Source organism: Dinoponera quadriceps, unplaced genomic scaffold, assembly GCF_001313825.1.
Source record: "Dinoponera quadriceps isolate SergipeBrazil2010 unplaced genomic scaffold, ASM131382v1 scaffold1750, whole genome shotgun sequence".
NCBI classification, from domain to species: Eukaryota; Metazoa; Arthropoda; class Insecta; order Hymenoptera; family Formicidae; genus Dinoponera; species Dinoponera quadriceps.
The window spans coordinates 1,379,550-1,398,878 of NW_014556445.1; the positions used below are offsets into that span (position 1 = coordinate 1,379,550).

A 19,329-nucleotide genomic window follows, 5' to 3' on the forward strand; every position below is an offset into this window, starting at 1 on the left:
TGTATTATTCAGTTATTCAGTTTCGAAATATAATAGAGACGCGCGCGTGAGCGTATGCGGTTGCGGTTATAATATTGCGCGGAATTCAGTCAACCGTGCGTTAATTTAATTGGACGTTATCGCGTGATTAAATTAATAGCGCAAACACGATACCGCGGTAAAAGATAATCGAAATAGAAAAACGTATGTCGACGATTTTATATTTGGACTCTCGATAAATGTTCACATTATATGAAATGCTGCGCCATTTTTCATTAATTAAAAAGAAAAAATATGGTATCGTTAGTATCGCTCGAAGAGATCAACTGGCATTGTTTCCGCATAATAAATATTTTCAAAAATGGTGAAACCTATTGCTCTTCATGGCAAGCGTTTCGTTCCGATTTGCAGAAAAGTACCGAGTCAAAACAGAAATTTTCGCAATGCCGTCCATCTCTATACTTACGCTTTAAGACAAGTCCGCGTCGTTAGCCTCCCGGGTTTTAATTTCAGCGCCCAAATTTTCCTCGACGAACACGTCGGAACGTGACCTTAACTATTAGCCTCGTAGAGTAGGAAATAAGGAAGGGAAAACTGGCACGGTCTTGCCGACAGCGTCGCAGAATTCACTTCTCGCGGGCTCAACCATCCGTAAATGAAAAGCGTTGCTTGTTACCGGTCCGGAGTGGGTGTCAAGGGAGACGGTAATAGTACATTAGACGGTAATTAAAAGTGAGCCCATTACTTCGCCTAACAGAGCGTGAAATGCTTTAAATCGTTTACAAATTACAGCGTCTGCGAGCGCTGAAACGTCTGCTATTACGTACGGACAAAATCCACGTGGTATGTATCGAGTAACGACGGGTCGATGATATTTTATTGCCCGGCGCTCTGTTAGTTATCTCGCCGAGATAAACGAAAGTTCTCGCGCTTCCCTTCCACCTGAGAAACTTTACTCTAACCCTTTAACCGATAATTCGAAACTCTCGTTCATTCATGAATTTTCAGTACAGCGAAACGCTGCAGGCGTGCGGAATTTATTGGTTAATAATACACAACAATAATTTGCACGCGAGGTGAAATTTATCGGTCAAAGGGTTGGCCTAAAATAACGATTGATTAAAATAATGATTTGTATAATAGATTAATAATACCGCGAATGTCTACAAAATAAGATATCGATGAGAGACGTAAAAAATGGCATTCCTAATGCTTATAATTATTTTAATGAATTTTTATAGAAACTTCTAATTTCAAAACTTCTAGATTTCTAATTGATTGACGCGCATATTGCAAAAGCAATTCATTTAAATATACAATATTTACTCAATAGACCAAGGAAATATGTAAACTGTGTTGTACAAAGTATATAGAGTAAGTGACAAGTTCACTATGTGTAACATTTTGCATCAGTGTTGTAAAGTTCGATATTTTACGACGGGAAGTCATCGCTGGAGTTCGAGCGATCTGAAAGGCATTCGTGAACTTAACTCGCACGAGCCAATGAAGCTGTCGCCACTTGTTGAATGTTTATGAAGAAGAATAGAAGTTATAAAAGTACTTCCAAGCCGTTTTGACAAATTTTGCGTTTCGTAAATTTTGAGTTAAACGTTTGCTTCATCGTATTTTTAACGAGATATTTTTCGATTAAGCCACACGCAAAATGAATAGCAAACATCGCAATACGAAGTAATGAGGCGCATGTTTCTTATTAATAATATTACTATTGTTCTTTAATCCTTAAAATTAAAAAATTCCGATTGCTTCAGTCATCAATTTTGAATTTAGAAATACCGCCCGCCGGTCTATTGGATTTACTTTACAACGTTAGTTACTTTTATGATAAGTAAACGAAAACGCGGATATATCTTTAATAAATTAAAATATTTAAGACATTAATACGATAATATCAGAATTCATTTTAAGTTTTAGAGATTTTTATAGAGAATGTTGAAAGAATGTTAAAGTTATTCAAGACATCATTTGTAGGCTTCGAAATAAATGTCGATAATTCAACATAATTAAATTGAAATATGTAACTAAATTGATATCTTGAGAATAGATAATTGAGAGTTAACTGTTAAAATAAGCTTGATAAGTGAGAATTTTCATTTCTATGCTCCTTTGTTGAAATCTCATAGGTCGCAAGGAGTTAATAATTGTACATTGTATATTATTAACCCTTCGATCACATTAAAGGTCAGATAAGCCCGCTGAACTGTGTTTGAAGAACTTAGCGAAGAAAAGTGCGTGAACTACCCACACCCGAAAAATCGTTAAAGAATCGCTCTGTCCATTAAACGTGATGCGGACTTGATAAGCCTATTAATGTGTGTTTAGGAGTCATCCAAATTTGACATAGGGTCAATTAAATCCATAGTGTACGGTCGGTGTATAATTCGACGCCAAAAGCGATTATTTTTGGTGAAAATTTGTGCGTGAACCTACGTAAACATTGTGATTACGCGTATCTTTTTTTTGGAAATAATAGATAATAGTGTTATATGAGAGTCAGATGGCGTGTGACTTACACAACCTACCCAAGTGCAAAAAGTGATCTTAAATCATTTATTATTTTTTTAAACGATGCGTGTTACTATTTTGCAAATAAAACAGAAACTATTTTTGATATTTTCACAATAAAAATATTTCTTTCCATAAAAACACATGTTTTCGACATTTTTAAATATCCACTTTTCAGTAGTCTAAAAAAATATGTTTTTCGAACACGCACTAAAGTCAGATTTTATTTTTGTTACGACTATCTTCCAACTTCATCACCCAATTGCACATCAAAATAATAAAGAATAAAGAAATTACGATTTCTTTAAGTAAAACACCATCATTCGCGAGATTGTCCAAATTTGAATTGTTCTCAATAACTTGAAATTTAATTTTCTATAAATGTATGATTAAACGTTAAGGTTGAAGAGTCACACTTTACTCTAGAATTTTATCAACCTCTTTTCTTTTAGTTTTTTTTTTTCAGATATGAAATTTAGAGAATCGCACAGGATCAATATGATCCTCTTTGCGGTATGAGCGACTTCTCAGAAGTGTGCGGTCGAAGGGTTAATTGGACAATTATAACTCAAGCTATCATAGAGAAATCAACTTACGTTACGAAACGTGTTCGAAGTTACAAAATTTCATTAACGACGTTCAGAAAACGCAACGGTTGAGTGAGCGCTCACTGTCGTTGGAATATTCCTTTGATATACCACAATTCTAAGAAAATACCTGAATCAAAAGTGACGAGATCACTCAACGGTTGCGCAACCGTTGGATCTTCTGAACACCCCATTGTCATGCGATTTTCTACCACAGCAAGCTTAATTAACTCTCCTAACCTAACCTAACCTCGACCGGCGTTTCCCGTCGAGCGCGAAAATGCCAAGTTAGGATCCTACCTTTTAACACGTCCGCGAAGAGCAGGAGGAAGAACAACGTGCACAGCAGGCCGTGGTTTCTTCGTGCCATGATGCCCCGCGACGCAGACACAAGAATGCACAAGAGTCAATTGCGATGGACGCGCGCGAACACGAGAAAACGCGTTGATCCCGCTGCGGCGCGCATATTCAAGAAAGGCCCAATAAATGGCAAACCGACCGCCCGACGCGAATGAACTGAAGTTCGGTGCGGCGCTACGCTTACGATTATCGAAACTTCAAAATGGAGCATGCGCGCGCGAATCGGCGACTCGAAGCGAGCTGTCCGTCGTCATCCGCGTGTCCGCTCGTCTCGTCGTTATCTCGGCAAAACAAGCCGCGTCCAGAACCGTCTTCGATTCTCCCGCTTCGATTCTGTCCTTGTCACGATCGTACCGCTCCGGCTCGCGCGTATCGCCCCGGACAACGAGATATTACCGCGATTGTCACGCATAAATAGCGCTCACATGACCGTTTCGTGCGTCGCGAGACGGAATCTTCTCGTGCTTCTCGTGCCACCACGGCCGTTCAAACGTCGTCCGCCGGCTGATCTCGCGCGAAATTCACGCTCGGCATCGCGCACGTGGGACGCCACATCGCGCGTCAACAACTGTCACCGTGACAGTCCGCTGTCACCCACCGGCCGTGCCGGGGACGCGCGAGCAAGACGAGCGAATTTTCGAAGCGTCCACCAACGATGACTCCTTGGAGGTCGTCCGATCAAAAGCGCTCTCTTTCTCTCCCGCCTGTGGCAGCGATCGACGCGTCTCGCCAGCCGAACGCTCGTCGTGTCACTCTCGCGCACGTCCGCCAGACGGAGAAACGTAACGCATCACTCGAGTTGTCGCGCGACACTGCCGGCCGGTCGCGTCCTTCGCGCGACTCCGCGCCTCCTGAGAGAGACGCGCGCGCGCGCGCCAACTCGACCGAGCGCCAAGATGGCGCTGCGCGCCGTCGCTTCAGCCGATCCGACCCCGTTCGCCCTCTTCTTCCTCTTTTCCTGCCGGCGTCTCGTGCCGCTCGTCCTCGTCCAGCTTGCAACAAGTTGCAGACCGCAACTTGCAGTTTGCCGCCCGCGACGGCAAGGAAGAAGCCGCGCAGCGCGAACACTCCGAGTGCGCACGGAGCGCGATCGAAGCGCGAGATGCGCTTTCGGCGGCCGGCCGGCTGACTGGTATGAAATTAAATTAATGGCCCGACAGTACCGGGCGCGAAGTAAAACAGTCTTCGCGGTTTCTTCCTCCCCGCGAGCGGCTGGTTCCCGGGAACTTTGATGTTACAGTTGAATGATTGTTTTCAGCCCTGGAAGTGGAAACTATTTTTGCGTCATTAGTCAAAGTCAGGGAGTTATCGAAATCTCCGCGGATTCTCCTCCACTCACACAATTTCTCAAACTATTGGCGCTAGAAGTGTTTCCTATGTTTGCTAACTTTTATTCTTTTTTTTTTAATCCAGGTATATGCTAAGTTTACAAATCTCTCTTAAAAACAAGCATACCTTTATATGTTCTTTCAAGTTATTTTTTGGTTGAGAATTATTGTCTCTCGGCTTGGCTGGATTATGGAGATACGTAGGCGATCTTCCTTCGGAAGACAGCTAACGAATGCTATTATGCTGCGAATAAAATACATGATTATAAACCAAATGTTATGTGATAAATTAAATTAAAATAAATCGCTTAATTTAGATTCTACCCAGCAAACATCAACTAACAGTAACGTAATATCAATGTTATAATTTCCCACTCAGCAATGCAACTGTTACATGACACACGCATTATACTGTATTTACATTGTTGAGTGGGAAATTGTAACATTGTTATGTTACTGTTAATTGGTGTTTGCTAGGATTAACTGTTCGAAACTGCAGGACTATGAAGCCACAGTTCGAGAAATATACCGATGGTACAGGATTGTCTTCATTAATTTTGTTTGCATGAATAAGTAAGAATAATGTTACAGTAACTCACTTTAGAAGACGTGCGACTTCTGAACGATCCTGTTGGAAACGCGGAGGTGGATTTAGTATATTTCTTCTTCCTGTTAATCAGGTAATTGATCGTTAGAGAAACGTGTTCAGAATTAAGCGACGCATCCTCGTTAATCATCGTGTTTGCGAGACCGCTCAATCGAATGCACATACGTCAATAGGGAAAGGCAAAATTATTTCACGAAGCGGACAAAATAGAGACGGGAAACCAAATATACGTCCACGGGTAAATCCTGCTGCTGTTGCCGACGGTGTCCCTGCTGCAGTAATTGATCGCGGCTAAGCAACGTTCCTCATCCTCGTGCTTCTGACATCCTCCTGGACATCGACCAAACCTGCTTCTCCACCATTCCTTCAATTTTTCAACTACACCCGTTCGCGACGATCTCGAAGGGCACGTATCCGGTTCACAATAGTCCGTATTTTTGTACAGAAGCGCAAACCTAAATCGCCACGCGGATTGAAAGATAGAGAAAGAGAGAGAGAAGAGAGACGGAGAATCACAGAGAGAAATTGCGAGACTTCGATTGCGAGTTGCTGCGACGCGATTTGAAAATGAACGGCGTATTAAGCTTAAAAGAGAAAAGATGTGAGCGAACGTTACACTCACGGAGCGGTTTTCGATTCACAGGGTGAACATTTTTCTGGGTCCTTGCTGAGGAATCTATAGCACACCAAGCACAAACCCACCAGCAACCATAATGCCAATGCGGACACCACTGCTATGATCACGATCTCCGTGGTTCCGAGCGTCTTCGTGCTGTCATCGTCTGAATTTCAAGTAGTTGTAACATGAAATAAGTTTTTTTAAGAATTCGTTGAAACTTGCATTATATATATATACTTAAATACGACCTAATTATTGACGCAATTAGAAAACGATTGGCCATTCGAAAGCCGAGATATTCGTAACTGAAAAGATAGTTACATAAAATTATAGGAAAGTATTCTTTTCAGTAAATAATCAACTTATATAGAGGCCTCTTGATATCGCCACTGAAAATCCGATGCTCTACGATGCAACTATCTTAATCGATACGAGTTGAAGTAGTGAATATGCCTTGGCCGGTAAAAATGAATCATGCACGTGTGCGAAAATCGCATGTTATCTTACGAGGAAGCAACCTACTTTCTCCTTTTCCTTTGTAAAGTGACGACAGGTTCTCATCCGTGTGACTCTTACGTCCTGTGGTTACTTTCGGCATCATTTGATAAGCCCCGCTTGTCTTGCTCTTCGTCATATCTTCACCTGACCCAAAGATGACATATTAAGATACAAAATGATCTGCATTTGAGATCATGTGATATTGAATATGTATTCTTTTATTTCGTGATTCGTAATTAACAGATATTCTCAGCTGCGCACTTCGACATTTACTTTATCAGACGAAACTGAGGTCATCGTATTTCTCATCCGGCATAATTTCGTGATTATAAAATAAAGTAAAATTTCCTAAAATTGCACATATAAAAATATTATGAGAGGCATATTTAAGCGCGCATCAAAGAGAGAGAGGGTTAATGGATATTTATATTTCATTCGCCTCGAAAGCACGCGATGAGATCACACGTGAACCTCGCGCGCAGTCAGAGAAATATTTCAAAAGCTGCTGCAGTTTCTTAGTTATGTGGACGCTTAAACGGAATAGTATATCCCGTCCCGTTAATTTTCAAACACGACGAATTACAGGCAGCGAGACTATCATGAAATATTACTCGATTCCCGCAAGGTAGCCATTACTCTCAGAACACCCCCGAATGCCGGATACCACTTCTCGTCGTCCAGGTGTCGAAGTACCTGCAATGCAAACGATGCTTTCATGTATTATTTCGCTCGGAATTCATTACGGAATCAACCAAACAAACGTGCCGACAATCGGAAAGCGGAAAAATCGTCAAAAAGTAATCAAAAAACCATTTTACAGAAAATATAAATAAAATAAAATAAAATCAGTGGTTTTTGTCACATTTTACCTTTGCTAATATATCTACAATAGGACGTGTGTGTTTATTTTTTATTTTTCGCTTTAGTGTAACGTATAAAATTTTCATTTTTTCTCTCTCCATTATTCCTGAGTTTTTTTTTTCTTGTTGCACGGAACGATTAATTTCGATTTATTTGTCAGTTACACGATTCGTCGCTCTGCAATTATACGCATTTTGAGTTTTGCTACGTTTTTTCAGCCGCAGCAACTCACAACGTACGGATTGTCGCAACCAGCTGTGAAAGTCCTTGTTGAACGTCTGCGACTGCGTTCTCGTGTTCGATCGCAAGGCGATGCACTTCGCGCTGACAATGTAATATTTGACGAGCGCGAAAGCCGACTTCTCCGTGTACAATGACTGCAAGCTGTCTGTTTTGAAGGGCAGGGCGATGCTGCGTCAAAAATATACGTTGAGACTACTCGATCGCCGGGACGTTCTTACGAATCGCTACTTGGTAACTACCTGTTGGGCTCCACTTCGTTATCGAGGAACGGGAGTGGTATTATGATCTCATCCGCCGCGGTTTCCTTATTGTATCCTTATCAAGATAAATAGTTTACATCGTCACGAGTCTCATAATTCTCAAAAAGCAAAGAGCTGATAATAGTCAAAATTGATCTGCGGTGTAAAAAATCAAAATAAAATTAAAAAATTATATATGACTGCTCGTCTTTTTTTTAATTACAAATAACATCTCGCAAATTTCACGGTAACTATAATTATCTCGTCGTGCGGAATAGAAGTATCCAACATTATGATATCGCGGAAAATGTAAAGTACAAACTTGACTCGAAAAGCATTAAACACGAGGAGTATTACAATAATATACCAGCGTCGAATGAAGAAGCTTAAATACATTCCTCGATTCTCACCATTAATCGCGCGTTTCGCGTTTCCCCGTTTCACTGTAGAACGTTTCTTTTTCTTGAACGTGAAGCTTCGGTAATCCCCGCTATGGCGTTCAAAAGCTGTAAAACACATGAGATATACAAGCACAATTGTATAAAAGCCTTATTTAACTAATAAAATCAACAAATTATTTCATTATCCCAAATATTGTGAAGATCTTCGTTACATCGATATCGTTGTTCGCGATAATCGTTTTGATAAAAGCAACGATTTTAATGACAAGATCTTTGAGAAAACGTATATTTATTCTTGAAGATTCCTTTAGATCGCGACGAATCAACTTACGCGCCGAATATGTGATGAGTCCGTTACAGGCGAGCGAAGTTTTCGGCGGCGTGATAGTGATGGGCGGAATTTGGACGTTCCGAACGTCTTGGCTGGGTTTCGACCAGCCGGCACCGTTCGTTCGCAAGAAGGTCTTCAGCTCGTCGAAGAGCTCGAACAGCATCTTCGCGTTGCGATATTTGATATTCCCCGCGTAATAGGAATGTCTCGTGAGAGGCAGGATGTAGACCCGCAAGTAACCGCCCAGTGTGTCAGCCAGAGCTTTCAGCATCAGATGCTTCGTTTTGCCCACGGACAGCCTCCGCACGTTCTCGAGACATGTGTGAAAATAGTCCATGAGGTGCGCTATGTACTGATCGTTTTGCGGATCGATAACTTTCACCTGACGGAGGGAAAATCTTAGAAAGTCCTCTTTGCAAATCCTTCAATATTTGCTTCCGTTATTGCCTACATGTGTGTTTGTGAGTTTGTTTGTTTGTTGTATGTGTGTGTGTGTGTGTGTGTGTGTATGTATAGGAAAGACCAACATTATGTACTTATGTATACAATTATGTATGTTATATTTATTCGTATAATTAATTAAATAGAACTGACATTATTTAATAATTATTATATGCATCTTATATATAATAGGATATTATTTCACACTATTATTGGGTATATAATCTATATAATATTAAAATGATGGTCCAGATATATATAATATAATATATATATTATATATATCTGGACCATCATTTTTATTTAATACCATTGAAAAATCCAAATATTAGTTTTTCCTTGTGGGAAAGTGAAGAGCCGAGAACGGAAGCGAATCAAATCACACGAGCCCCCAGCAAAAAGAAGTAAAAATTATTGCATTGTGAAGTTATTGTTCTTTTGCATGCTTGTCAGTATAAAATTTGATTTAAAACTAGGCTTGAAGAACGCGTACTAGTAAGAGAAGTTTAATTTTCGCGATTTTTGTTTCATACAAATAGGATTCCGCGACTTCGACTCTCGTAGTACAGTTCGCGCAGACGCAGGATTGTCGGAAGGTAATTGGATTTACCTCGGGCAAAATATCTTGGAATATCCTTCGGCTGCTAAGAATGGCAAATTCCTCGCTAGTCCAGCATTGCTTTCCATAATCATTTCTCTCAAATAAAACGGTACCGACATTCTGATCACGTTTAGGAGATTTAGCACTGGTTATCCTGTAACGAAACACAATTATATCGAAAACATGAACCGGCGAGAAAAGATTGCGTTTAATATGTTAAGTTCATCTAAACTGTATATTTTGTTAGATCCATCTTTTATAATTTAAAACAGAAATGATCACTTATCCGGTTATTGGATTGATATCGTGCGATTGAACGATCATGAAAACATTTAACCGCCGATTAAACGATGTATGTGCTCTTAGCGTATACAGTAATCCAAGTACCTTTTACTGAAGATGCAGCCTACAAGTACCAAGAGGAACCATAAAGAACATATGTTCATACTCCGAAACGAGAGTCTCAAGTGGTTAATCGTGTGATTTTCTTCTCACGGATTTCTTAAACATTTTTGGCAAGCCTCTCAACGACTCGCACACGTTACTCTATCTCTTGAGTATCACGCTTCTGTCATTCGCATTATTTCGAGGTAATAAAACGATAACTTCAGATATAGCTTCTTATCGTTTTTTATGCTGAAATTATTTAAAAAATTAAAAAATTTCGATTTTCCGCTCATAAAAACTCAAGGAAAATCCATTAAATAAAATATATGATATTAAAATACATCTTGTTATTTACAAGTTTACTTATAAGTATACATATTCTTAATATCTTTTACATTATAATATTATTTTCTTCTACATTATGTAACAAGGTACCTTACGATGTAATGCTATTTAGTTTACAAAATTTATGTATTGAAAATATGCATTATATTACAAATATATGCATATGACGTTATAATATGGGGGAAACTTGCATTAAATTATTTATAATATTTTATAACATTTTATGTACAATATACATTTTCTAGAGATAAATTAAACATGTTTCTTAAATATTTATATACAATTTGACAACGATTATTTATTTCAATTAATGTCAAAAGACGAACACATCTTTTGTATAATACTTTTATTCATATAACATAAGTTTATACTGTCTAAAATATTCAGTGTCAATTTGCAGATACTATGACTGTTATCGTTCATTCAGAATGTATAAATACAAAAACTGCCAGTATCCGTTGTCACTCAGCTGATGTGAACGCACCAAATAATGTATTACGTTTATTTACATCGTACAAAATTAAAACATACATAATGAATACGTGAACACTGAATGTTAAAGAATACAATTTGTATATCCATCGATTTGTACGTCACTGTAGTAGTAATTTACATAAATTTTCCGCGTTTTGCTTATTCCTCCAAAAGTTAGTACTTCCTTAGACATGTCGTACAAATAATAATGTTGAAGATTCGATGGAGGCTACATCCACGTGATCTGTAACACAGGAGCGCCTATCGGCGCGATTGCCAGCCCGGTTGCCCACCATTCAGACGAAAACGGTTGCTTCTGGGAGTCGCGGGATACGTCATCGGCCATACTGCGCGACTCATCCGCTCGCGAGTAATGTTGCAACGTTAGAGTAAAAGTGTTCGAACAATTTTACAAGTATACTAAATCAATCATCATTTTGTGGCTATATTTTTTATTTGAACGAATAACGCAAGAATTTTTGACATACGTCTTCTCGCTTCTGACGTCATCGAACAAAGACAAGTTGCAGCGAGACCAGGAACTTTATTTAAAAGATATATAGACCATAATTGAAAGTTTTAATAGTTTTTTGCTTGCAATATGATCTAGTCACTCAGAAAGTAAACATTGTAAAGTTTCAACAAGAACATAACATATCCTTTTTGTTCGGTATCATCATATCGTAAATATTCCTTCCTTAGATGCTTTTGTTTATATAAAATAATAATAATAATAATTTTAGGTACATAGTTTATATGTGTGTGTGTGTGTGTGTAAAAAGTATTGAGAAAGTTACGTGTTAGCAGCTTTCATTTTACACAAAAATCGTAGCTGTAAAAATTTTATCTCTTCCGTATTGAGCTTAACAACTCCTTCTTGATTGTCGATCGAGAGTAAAGTGCCGACGGCTTCTCGGTCCTCGCCTAGAATTACTTTCACTCGATCACCGCGTGACGGCACCACAGGTTCCAGTTGATCACAGCCTAAATTCACGACTCTGTCCTCGGTAGGTAAGTAAATGGTGCACATGCCGCCCTGCGAGTAAAATAGTTCATTATCAGAAATCGGTAAGTTTATCAAAATGCGTATATATACATGTAAATATAGACATCGCTATAATTAAAAAAAGTTGGATATCTCATTGATAAAAGCTATTGTATTAAGAAGGCAATTTACCGAAATTCCACGAATAATTGCCTGTTGACCAGCAAGCGCAGGATCATCTTGGGAGTTGCGAATGCGTACTTCAATATCCGTTGTATGCCATTCGGAGCCGCCTACGACACCAGAACCAATACCTGTATCCAATCCTGCGCCAGGCGTTTGTGGATTGTACGGGCTCCCTGTAATTAAAATTAAAACTCGTAACCATGTTGTATGTAGAAACAAAGAATTAACTTCGACCCATTGAATTTGCATCTGTTTCTGAAACCTTCTATATAGATTTACGAAATTGTCACAACGACAATTGATTAATGTGGAAATTTATGTATAATTTTTTAAATTAATTTTATAGACAATTATTTTTTTGCGCTATAAATTAATCATTAAGTTCACATTATATAACGATTACAATATTTATTACATTGATGCTGCGATAAATTTACTAAAAGTTACTGTTACATGGAAATTCACGAAAATGTCCCCTCTTCCGTTAAGATCAGGATTGTATTATGATATTTAAATGAATAAATACTGATCAACGTACAGTAGATAAAAGAAATATTTGCACGGTAACTTTTTTATGTAATATTCTTTTTATATAATATACTTCTCATTGTGAAAAAGATGACACGTGTAAATATCTTTTCATTTACTTCAATTAACAAATAATTACCAGGTGTCATGGGGCTATAGCCCATGGGAGACGGAGTCGCAAATGCTCCTTGTGGGCTCGTGGTATACCCAGTTCCACTTGGGGACGGAGTGGCGACATAACCCGTAGGACTTGGACTTGCAGTGGCACTTCCAGCAGGACTAGGGCTTGGTTGATACGAGCTAAAGCTTTGTTCCGAACCGTACATGGTGCCCGGGGTCTGCGGAGTGAACGGACCTCCGGTAGCAGGATATCCGGGCCCATAGCTGGGGGACCCACCCTCTTCCATACTGTAGCCATCGAAATCGTTCGTTCTGGCGGGCGTATTTGTGACAGCCGGGTCCCAGGCTCCTGATTGGCCGGGTGTTCGCGAACCATCGTGAGACGGCGTCATTGAACCGTAATGAGGAGTACGAGAGCCATCTATAACATTAGAAAAGACAAAACCCGTACATTAAAGACTGTTATTTCAGAGATAGAGGAGAAGTGAGAAGATATATAGACGATGCTTTACGTTTGCATTCTCTCTGACCACGGATGAACCTGTAATCTGGAATATATAATTCGTAGAACTACTCACTTTCATACATAGGTGTTTGAGAGCCATGCATAGGCGTCTTGGATCCATCTCTGGCATACATCGGCGTTTGTCCACCCGCTACGTACGCCGGAGTTCTGTTGTAACTGCTGAATCCACCATCCTTCGTCGGTACACCGACATTCGCAATATGAGATCGGTCCACGGAAATCGTCTGGCATGTGGAATGCAGTTCTACTCGCGCCGTGGTCTCCGTCGCGTCTTTCACGATACCGACATTGCCCTTGTAAGGCCCGCCCGTTATCTTGATAGTGGTCCCGATTATTTCTCTGTCGCGTCTCGCACCGCCACCGCGACCTCTGCCTCTTCCACTTCCACCCCCTCTACCGAAGCCTCCCCTATAATTATTATAATAAATAAATAAAAATAAATAATAAAAAAATAGTGATAGATTTGAGATTGAGAAGTCGACGAATTATATTAAGATCAAAAAGTAATGTCACTGCCACAATAAAAATTAATAATTTAAATTATCTTTACATATCTATTTTAAGAGATTGAGCAGAGGATCATCAAACGACACAACGAATAGATAATAAAAGGCACTAACCCGCTGGGATGCATCGGAGAAGCAATTCTAGGCGACATAAATCCAGCGACTACCGACATAGTTGTCGCGTTCGTTTTGGTCCCACCAGATAACTGAAGATGTCTGGTTTTGCATACGAAAATGCCACCATTGTCGACGAACATTCGTGAATGCAAGAAAGCGAAGCTCCTGTACAAATGTTTAATTTCTCCACCTCGACCCGCATGTGGCCCGTCCACAACTTTAACGATATCTTTCTTTTGTATGGTATTTTGTTGCGAGTCCAGAGCAACCGCGTTCCTGTTCTCTCGACGCTTCGTGAGACCTTGCGGCCTCGCTTCGACCACTTTTCCATGCATGGAGAGCACATGGAAATTCTCGCGTTCCAACCGAACAATAACGCCGACCGTTTGCGCGTCAAGTTGCACCAAATCACCCCATTGGAACTGACCTAAACTGTCGACGCCCGTTGCCATGTCCGAACACAGTTGTAGGTCCCTAGGGAGAACCTCCAGCTCGTGCATCGACAAGTCAGAGAATAAAACCACTCTATTTTGTTCTACCCTGACTATTAAACCGGTGTCACCCTCGTACCTCCCTGCAACAACCTGCCGATTAATTAGAATAGTAATGTTAGGCGATCCTTATGAATATGTATATCTCAAGATCGCGCGAACTCTTACTTAATCACTCAATAATTTACCTTAACATGATCGCCCATCGTGAAGTATTTTCGCAACTCAGAAGCTTGGAATTCCAAAGCTTCTCTGAGTTCTTCGTGTTTCGGCATGACCATTATCATATTTCCATCTATAGAGACAATTTTTCCTTGTAGATTGATCAATTCACCCTCACATACTTCTACGTTATCTCCGTTGCTGAAGGAGTGAGTGATTTGATCTTCCTTCCCGGAAACCCCAGTTCCTGGCGTTCCGCTTAAATCTATTTCAACGCCTTCCGGCGCTTCTTCGAATCTCTCTAATTCGGAGAGTGTAGGCTTCACACCTTCCGCGATAATAGCACTTGTGGTGAAATTTTTATAAAGAAATCTGTATGAAAGGAAGTATGGTTAATATAGGAAATTAGACCAAGATCTTACACGTGTTTCGACGTGTTTCCAAGAGATATGATAAGAAACTAACCCTTTACGACTGTATCTGTTTCCTTCGAATATAAGGAAATCTCCGTCGCTGGTCACTTCTCCACCAATGGCGCGGATTGCCTCAGGATCGAACGGCTTCGCCGGTGGTCGTCTCTTCTTCTTGCGTTTCAGAGCTTCAGATTCGCTTTGCGCTGTTCTTAAGGCACCACGCGGTCGAGTATAGTCGATTCTCGGCAATAATTTCAGATGCACCTGATTTTGCGCTAAGTCAACATAATCCACTTGAGCTATGTCGTCTTTGTAAATGCCCCGCTTCAAACGAACCCACTGTTTGGCTTTCAGGCCGGTCTGCTCTTTGACAACGCGTAACACATCCGTCATCTCTTTGATCGGCACCATTTGCTGCTTCCATATACCCATTCTCAGACTTCCAACGCTCTCAATAGCGGCTTTTATATGTGCTTGTTTGAAAGCCTCTATATAAATGTATCCTTTAACACCTTCGGGTGCCACGATAGATTTGATTTGCAGAGGTTCTCCTGAAATTTTAAAACACAAGAATCATTGCAGATGAGTAGAATATAATTTGACAAATACAAGTTGATGCTTCCTCGAAATATACATCTTACCCGAAAATTGGTATGTAATAAACTTTCGCATCAATAGGAGCACAGTAGATTTTTCTTCTCCTATACGACATTTCACCATCCACAAGTTTGGATCTTTCACGCCAGGCAATAGAGTTTGCTGGGTGATTTCGTCACTCATCTCTTCACCACCATCGCCAAAGCGATGAGCGGCAAGTGATTCATCAGCATATTTTTTTCGAAAATATTCCCCGATTTCGTCCTCTTTCTGCGAACTGAGAAAAAATGTGTTTCTTGAGAAAAATAAGAGACACAATTGCTCATATTAAGACAAAAGTAATATGCAAAGTTAAGAATTTAATGTTATATTTATAGAATCCTCATACTTACTCCCAGAGATTCGTACCTCTACGTCGTCCTTCAATCTCACGGGCAGTTGGTCCTAATTCGTCCACTTCATTTCCAACGATACCAATTTCTTGGGCACCTTCCTCCCATTCATCATCATCTTCCACCTCGTCATCTACTTCAGCCTCATCAATGATAAAGCCACCAAATCTGTCTTTTTTCTTCTTCTTTTTCGGCATGTCTTCGTCCTCATCTTCTTCTTCATCATATTCACTGCTATTATCCAAATCTTCTCCTGTAATCATGAAAATCTACTGTAGAATCAAATTTTTTTAGAATATGTTAAAAACTGAAAAGCTTTCCAATTTGTACCCTCAGGTTCCTCCTCTGGTTCTACAGCTTCCTCGTCATCCGATCTGACTTCCTCTGCCTCATCTATCTTAGCGTCTCCGTCTTCAGAGCTATATATAAAATTATCATTGCTGTTTTCATTCAGAGAAATATGCATATAGGTACTTCTAAAAAAGCATTTAGTATTGGATACAGTTTAATCTTGCACAAGGAATATCAGCCTTTGCATAGGCTGAGTAACTTATGCAATAGATGTGCAACCGAACTAACTCAACAAAGAATGTATGGTCTGTTTGTTTTAGCTGAACTAGCTGTACTGCTCCCGAGAAAGTGTACTAGTATAGTTAGTTTAGCTAAAAAGAACAGGCCAATAACTAATTAACAGTATTCAGCAAAAGGTTAAAAACCGCTATTTAAATCACAGAAGGGCAAAATATTCAACACACAGCAGGTTTAATTAAAGAAACAAAAGGAACTTATAGTTAACATATGAAATTTAGAGAAAGTATCCAGATCCAGATGTTATAAGAATAAAATGATACAGTTAGGTTAGAAATGTCAATTTACCCAGACGGCGATCGGGAACGTGAACGAGATCTGGATGGACTCCTGGATCGTGAGCTGGAACGGCTTCTGCTACGGGAGATACTCCGCGATCTTCCCACGGGACTTCCCGCGTCACTAACCGCTACAAATTTTATCATATGATATAATTCCATATATTACATGCTACCATAAATGCTATTTTTATTTACGAAATGTCGCAAATGTCACCTTCTGAATCCGACATTTCAACGTCGTTGACTGTCGGGTTTTGAACTGTCAGGTTTTGGAAGCACTAACGCATCAAGTCTCTCTCTCTCTCAACGACAAATAAAGGTCTCAGTCAGCATACGCAGAAAACACACCCGAAATACTCGGCTATCCTCTCGAGACTGCAAGACTTAATGCACTTAAGTGTAGCTAACCGAACATTTTTATCTCTACTAGACTATGATTTGTGATCTCATGGAAAGAAAATAGAACATCTGTAACGTAAAAGCTTAGAGCGATTTGATTGGCTGTTTCGTCCTGGTCTACAATAGGTGCTTAAACTTTAAACCTTAAGAAATTCACCATTCACGGTTGAATGTGATGAGAGTAATTAACTGTGATTAGTCAATTTCTTAAGGCTTATGGCTTCTGTCCACAGGACGCGGCAACACTTGCCGCGTGACGGAAATTCGCGCGGTAGCCAATCAACATGCCGTTTCTCGGTAAGAACTAGAAGTTTATTGGCTGCCACGCGAAATTCCGTCGCGCAACAAGCGCGTCTCGTGAGCAGAAGCCATTATACTTGATCCTCACATGCAAAGCGCCTCTATGTTCATAAACATAAACTACAATGTCAATGTCCACGATTTTTCGCAGTGAGTAACACGCTGCATTACCAACGTAAGGCAGTAAGTCAGACGATCGCCAATTTAATGGATTCACTTCCTATAAAAAATTTTAATTTGTACTTGTCAAGATATCCTAGCTTATATAATTTTCATAATAATTAATAATATATAATTAGATATAATAATATTCGGGAAATTAACTTTATATTTTAAATATATATCTAAAAACTATAGACTTCGAACTATAAACTGCTTTTGAATCACTTTATTACCGTTAATTTTTCCCGAAGTTCGTTGAATTTTGCTTATTTAAAAAATTAAAAATTCACTTTTATTGATCATGAGAAATAGAAAGAATTTAACAGAATGTAATTTGGACAAGAATGACAATAATGAAATTAGTTTGAGTATTTTCCAGTTTGAAATCTCTCATTTTGAAGTATTTAAATATAACGCTTCTGTTGATCCTCTTATTAAAACATAAAGTTTAAAATAACAATATTTTGATCTTGTCATTCCCATTGTTAATACGTCACGATACGGTTCTGCTAATATTTCACTTAAAAAGATTAGGTCGTTTTTATCAATATACGTCATTAAAAGACCGAGTTAATTAGATGTTTCTGTAAAATTAAGGACTAAGACACAAGTATATTTCTTCAAAATGAACTTCTAGTAAATACAACGCAATTTTAGATTTATAATTTTAGATTTTGATAGCTAGAAGGTTGGGACTTAATGAGGGAGACTTGAAACATCACCTAGGTGACGAGTAAACAACGGGATTGCGGTTGTGTCGAATATCGTTCGTATTTCTCGAGTACGCTCGAGCAAGATTCATCATTTGGCTTTAACATGTCAGATCTCACGAAGGACCTTCTCGCCCAATATTATGGATTTTCTGCGGAACCGCAAGTTGAAAAATTCTTATCGATTCACGGGTGCATAAGCAATGCGGAGAATGATGCGGATAAATTAATCGACAATCAATCCACGATTGATACAAACGACGATGACACATCCAAGGAAATGGAAGTGCAGGTGTGATGTTAATCAACAATCCGCTTACAATGTCCGAGTGTTATATCTAGTATTAAGTAAATTGAGAGACTGTGACCCGTGCCCCGCCGGTCGGTGGACATTCGCTCTACCCCGGCCGGTGGGGTGGTCGTCCGGTGTCGGTGGCCCTGGCGTAACTCGCCGGTCGTCCAGGCGTTCTTGTTCTGTGTGCGTGTGCGTATGAGTGTGGATGGACGAGCGAGTGAGTGAGTGAGTATTCAGATAACAGCCGTTTTATTCAATTATCCCACGTTGTCTTTACAATTTGATCTTAGCGGCGTGCTTTAATCCTGTCTTTTATCGTTGGTAAACATTGCGGTGACAGCATCGGCGACGGAATCCCGTGTTTATGTCGTGACGTGGTATCGACGGCTTAGCCGGTGTTTCGGCGTATCGGTATTCGCGGAATCTAAATAGAGCGGCCGCTGGGTGATGCTCGCGGCGTCAGCGGTGACAGCGTGCGCACCGTCGCTGTCCCTCGACCTGGGGATCGGATCCGGAGCAGCTTCGATCTTTCGATCCCGGCTGACTTCGGTGGAGTCAGGTGTCGATATCGCGGCGGAGCGGTCTTTTATACCGCGCTCGGTACGGTTTTTCCGCCACGTGTGTGTTTGGCAACAACAATTGTTGTTGCCGACATGTGCGCGCGGCGGATATGCGCGCCGCGCGTGAGATTGTTTATTGGCGCTGAGCGCCGTTTTGCGGCCGACGGATGGTCGGTCGGCCGCCGTG

General features: G+C 40.1%; 4 protein-coding genes across 4 annotated transcripts in view; 1 reads left to right on the plus strand and 3 right to left on the minus strand.

The window, feature by feature from the left end:
• LOC106747455 (tyrosine-protein kinase transmembrane receptor Ror) overlaps positions 1–4,229 on the minus strand; it is a 254,793-nt gene extending 250,564 nt beyond the window's left edge. Inside the window, exon 1 of the mRNA XM_014624983.1 lies at positions 3,390–4,229. Within this exon, the coding sequence (XP_014480469.1) occupies positions 3,390–3,459 (70 nt within the window). The 5' untranslated portion in view covers positions 3,460–4,229. The remainder of the gene's footprint in view (positions 1–3,389) is intronic.
• Positions 4,230–5,574: 1,345 nt separating this feature from the next.
• On the minus strand, positions 5,575–8,913 carry LOC106747420. The gene is made up of 8 exons (XM_014624917.1): positions 8,577–8,913; positions 8,255–8,350; positions 7,845–7,920; positions 7,602–7,773; positions 7,113–7,194; positions 6,526–6,645; positions 6,007–6,166; positions 5,575–5,839 (listed from the first exon to the last, which is right to left on the minus strand). Exons 1-8 carry the CDS (start codon positions 8,911–8,913, stop codon positions 5,575–5,577), a joined length of 1,308 nt encoding a protein of 435 aa, XP_014480403.1.
• A 1,731-nt stretch (positions 8,914–10,644) lies between these two features.
• LOC106747489 (transcription elongation factor SPT5-like) lies at positions 10,645–17,139 on the minus strand. The gene is made up of 12 exons (XM_014625056.1): positions 16,931–17,139; positions 16,724–16,844; positions 16,178–16,266; positions 15,848–16,100; positions 15,500–15,732; positions 14,911–15,409; positions 14,472–14,817; positions 13,790–14,376; positions 13,222–13,577; positions 12,663–13,064; positions 12,002–12,168; positions 10,645–11,860 (listed from the first exon to the last, which is right to left on the minus strand). Exons 1-12 carry the CDS (start codon positions 16,944–16,946, stop codon positions 11,618–11,620), a joined length of 3,312 nt encoding a protein of 1,103 aa, XP_014480542.1. The 5' UTR covers positions 16,947–17,139; the 3' UTR covers positions 10,645–11,617.
• A 1,254-nt stretch (positions 17,140–18,393) lies between these two features.
• Positions 18,394–19,329, plus strand: part of LOC106747421 (chaoptin-like) — a 4,299-nt gene continuing 3,363 nt past the window's right edge. Inside the window, exon 1 of the mRNA XM_014624918.1 lies at positions 18,394–18,573. Within this exon, the coding sequence (XP_014480404.1) occupies positions 18,394–18,573 (180 nt within the window). The remainder of the gene's footprint in view (positions 18,574–19,329) is intronic.

Coding starts and splice junctions, on each gene's coding strand:
- LOC106747420 (XM_014624917.1), bottom strand. CDS start 8,913: ATGGACTATTTTCACACATGTCTCGAGAACGTGCGGAGGCTGTCCGTG. Junction 7,774..7,844: donor AACGAAGTGGAGCCCAACAG/GTAGTTACCAAG, acceptor TTTTTGACGCAG/CATCGCCCTGCCCTTCAAAA. Junction 6,167..6,525: donor TTACAAAGGAAAAGGAGAAA/GTAGGTTGCTTC, acceptor CTTGAAATTCAG/ACGATGACAGCACGAAGACG.
- LOC106747489 (XM_014625056.1), bottom strand. Junction 15,410..15,499: donor TATTACATACCAATTTTCGG/GTAAGATGTATA, acceptor TTAAAATTTCAG/GAGAACCTCTGCAAATCAAA. Junction 13,578..13,789: donor TCTCCGATGCATCCCAGCGG/GTTAGTGCCTTT, acceptor TAATAATTATAG/GGGAGGCTTCGGTAGAGGGG.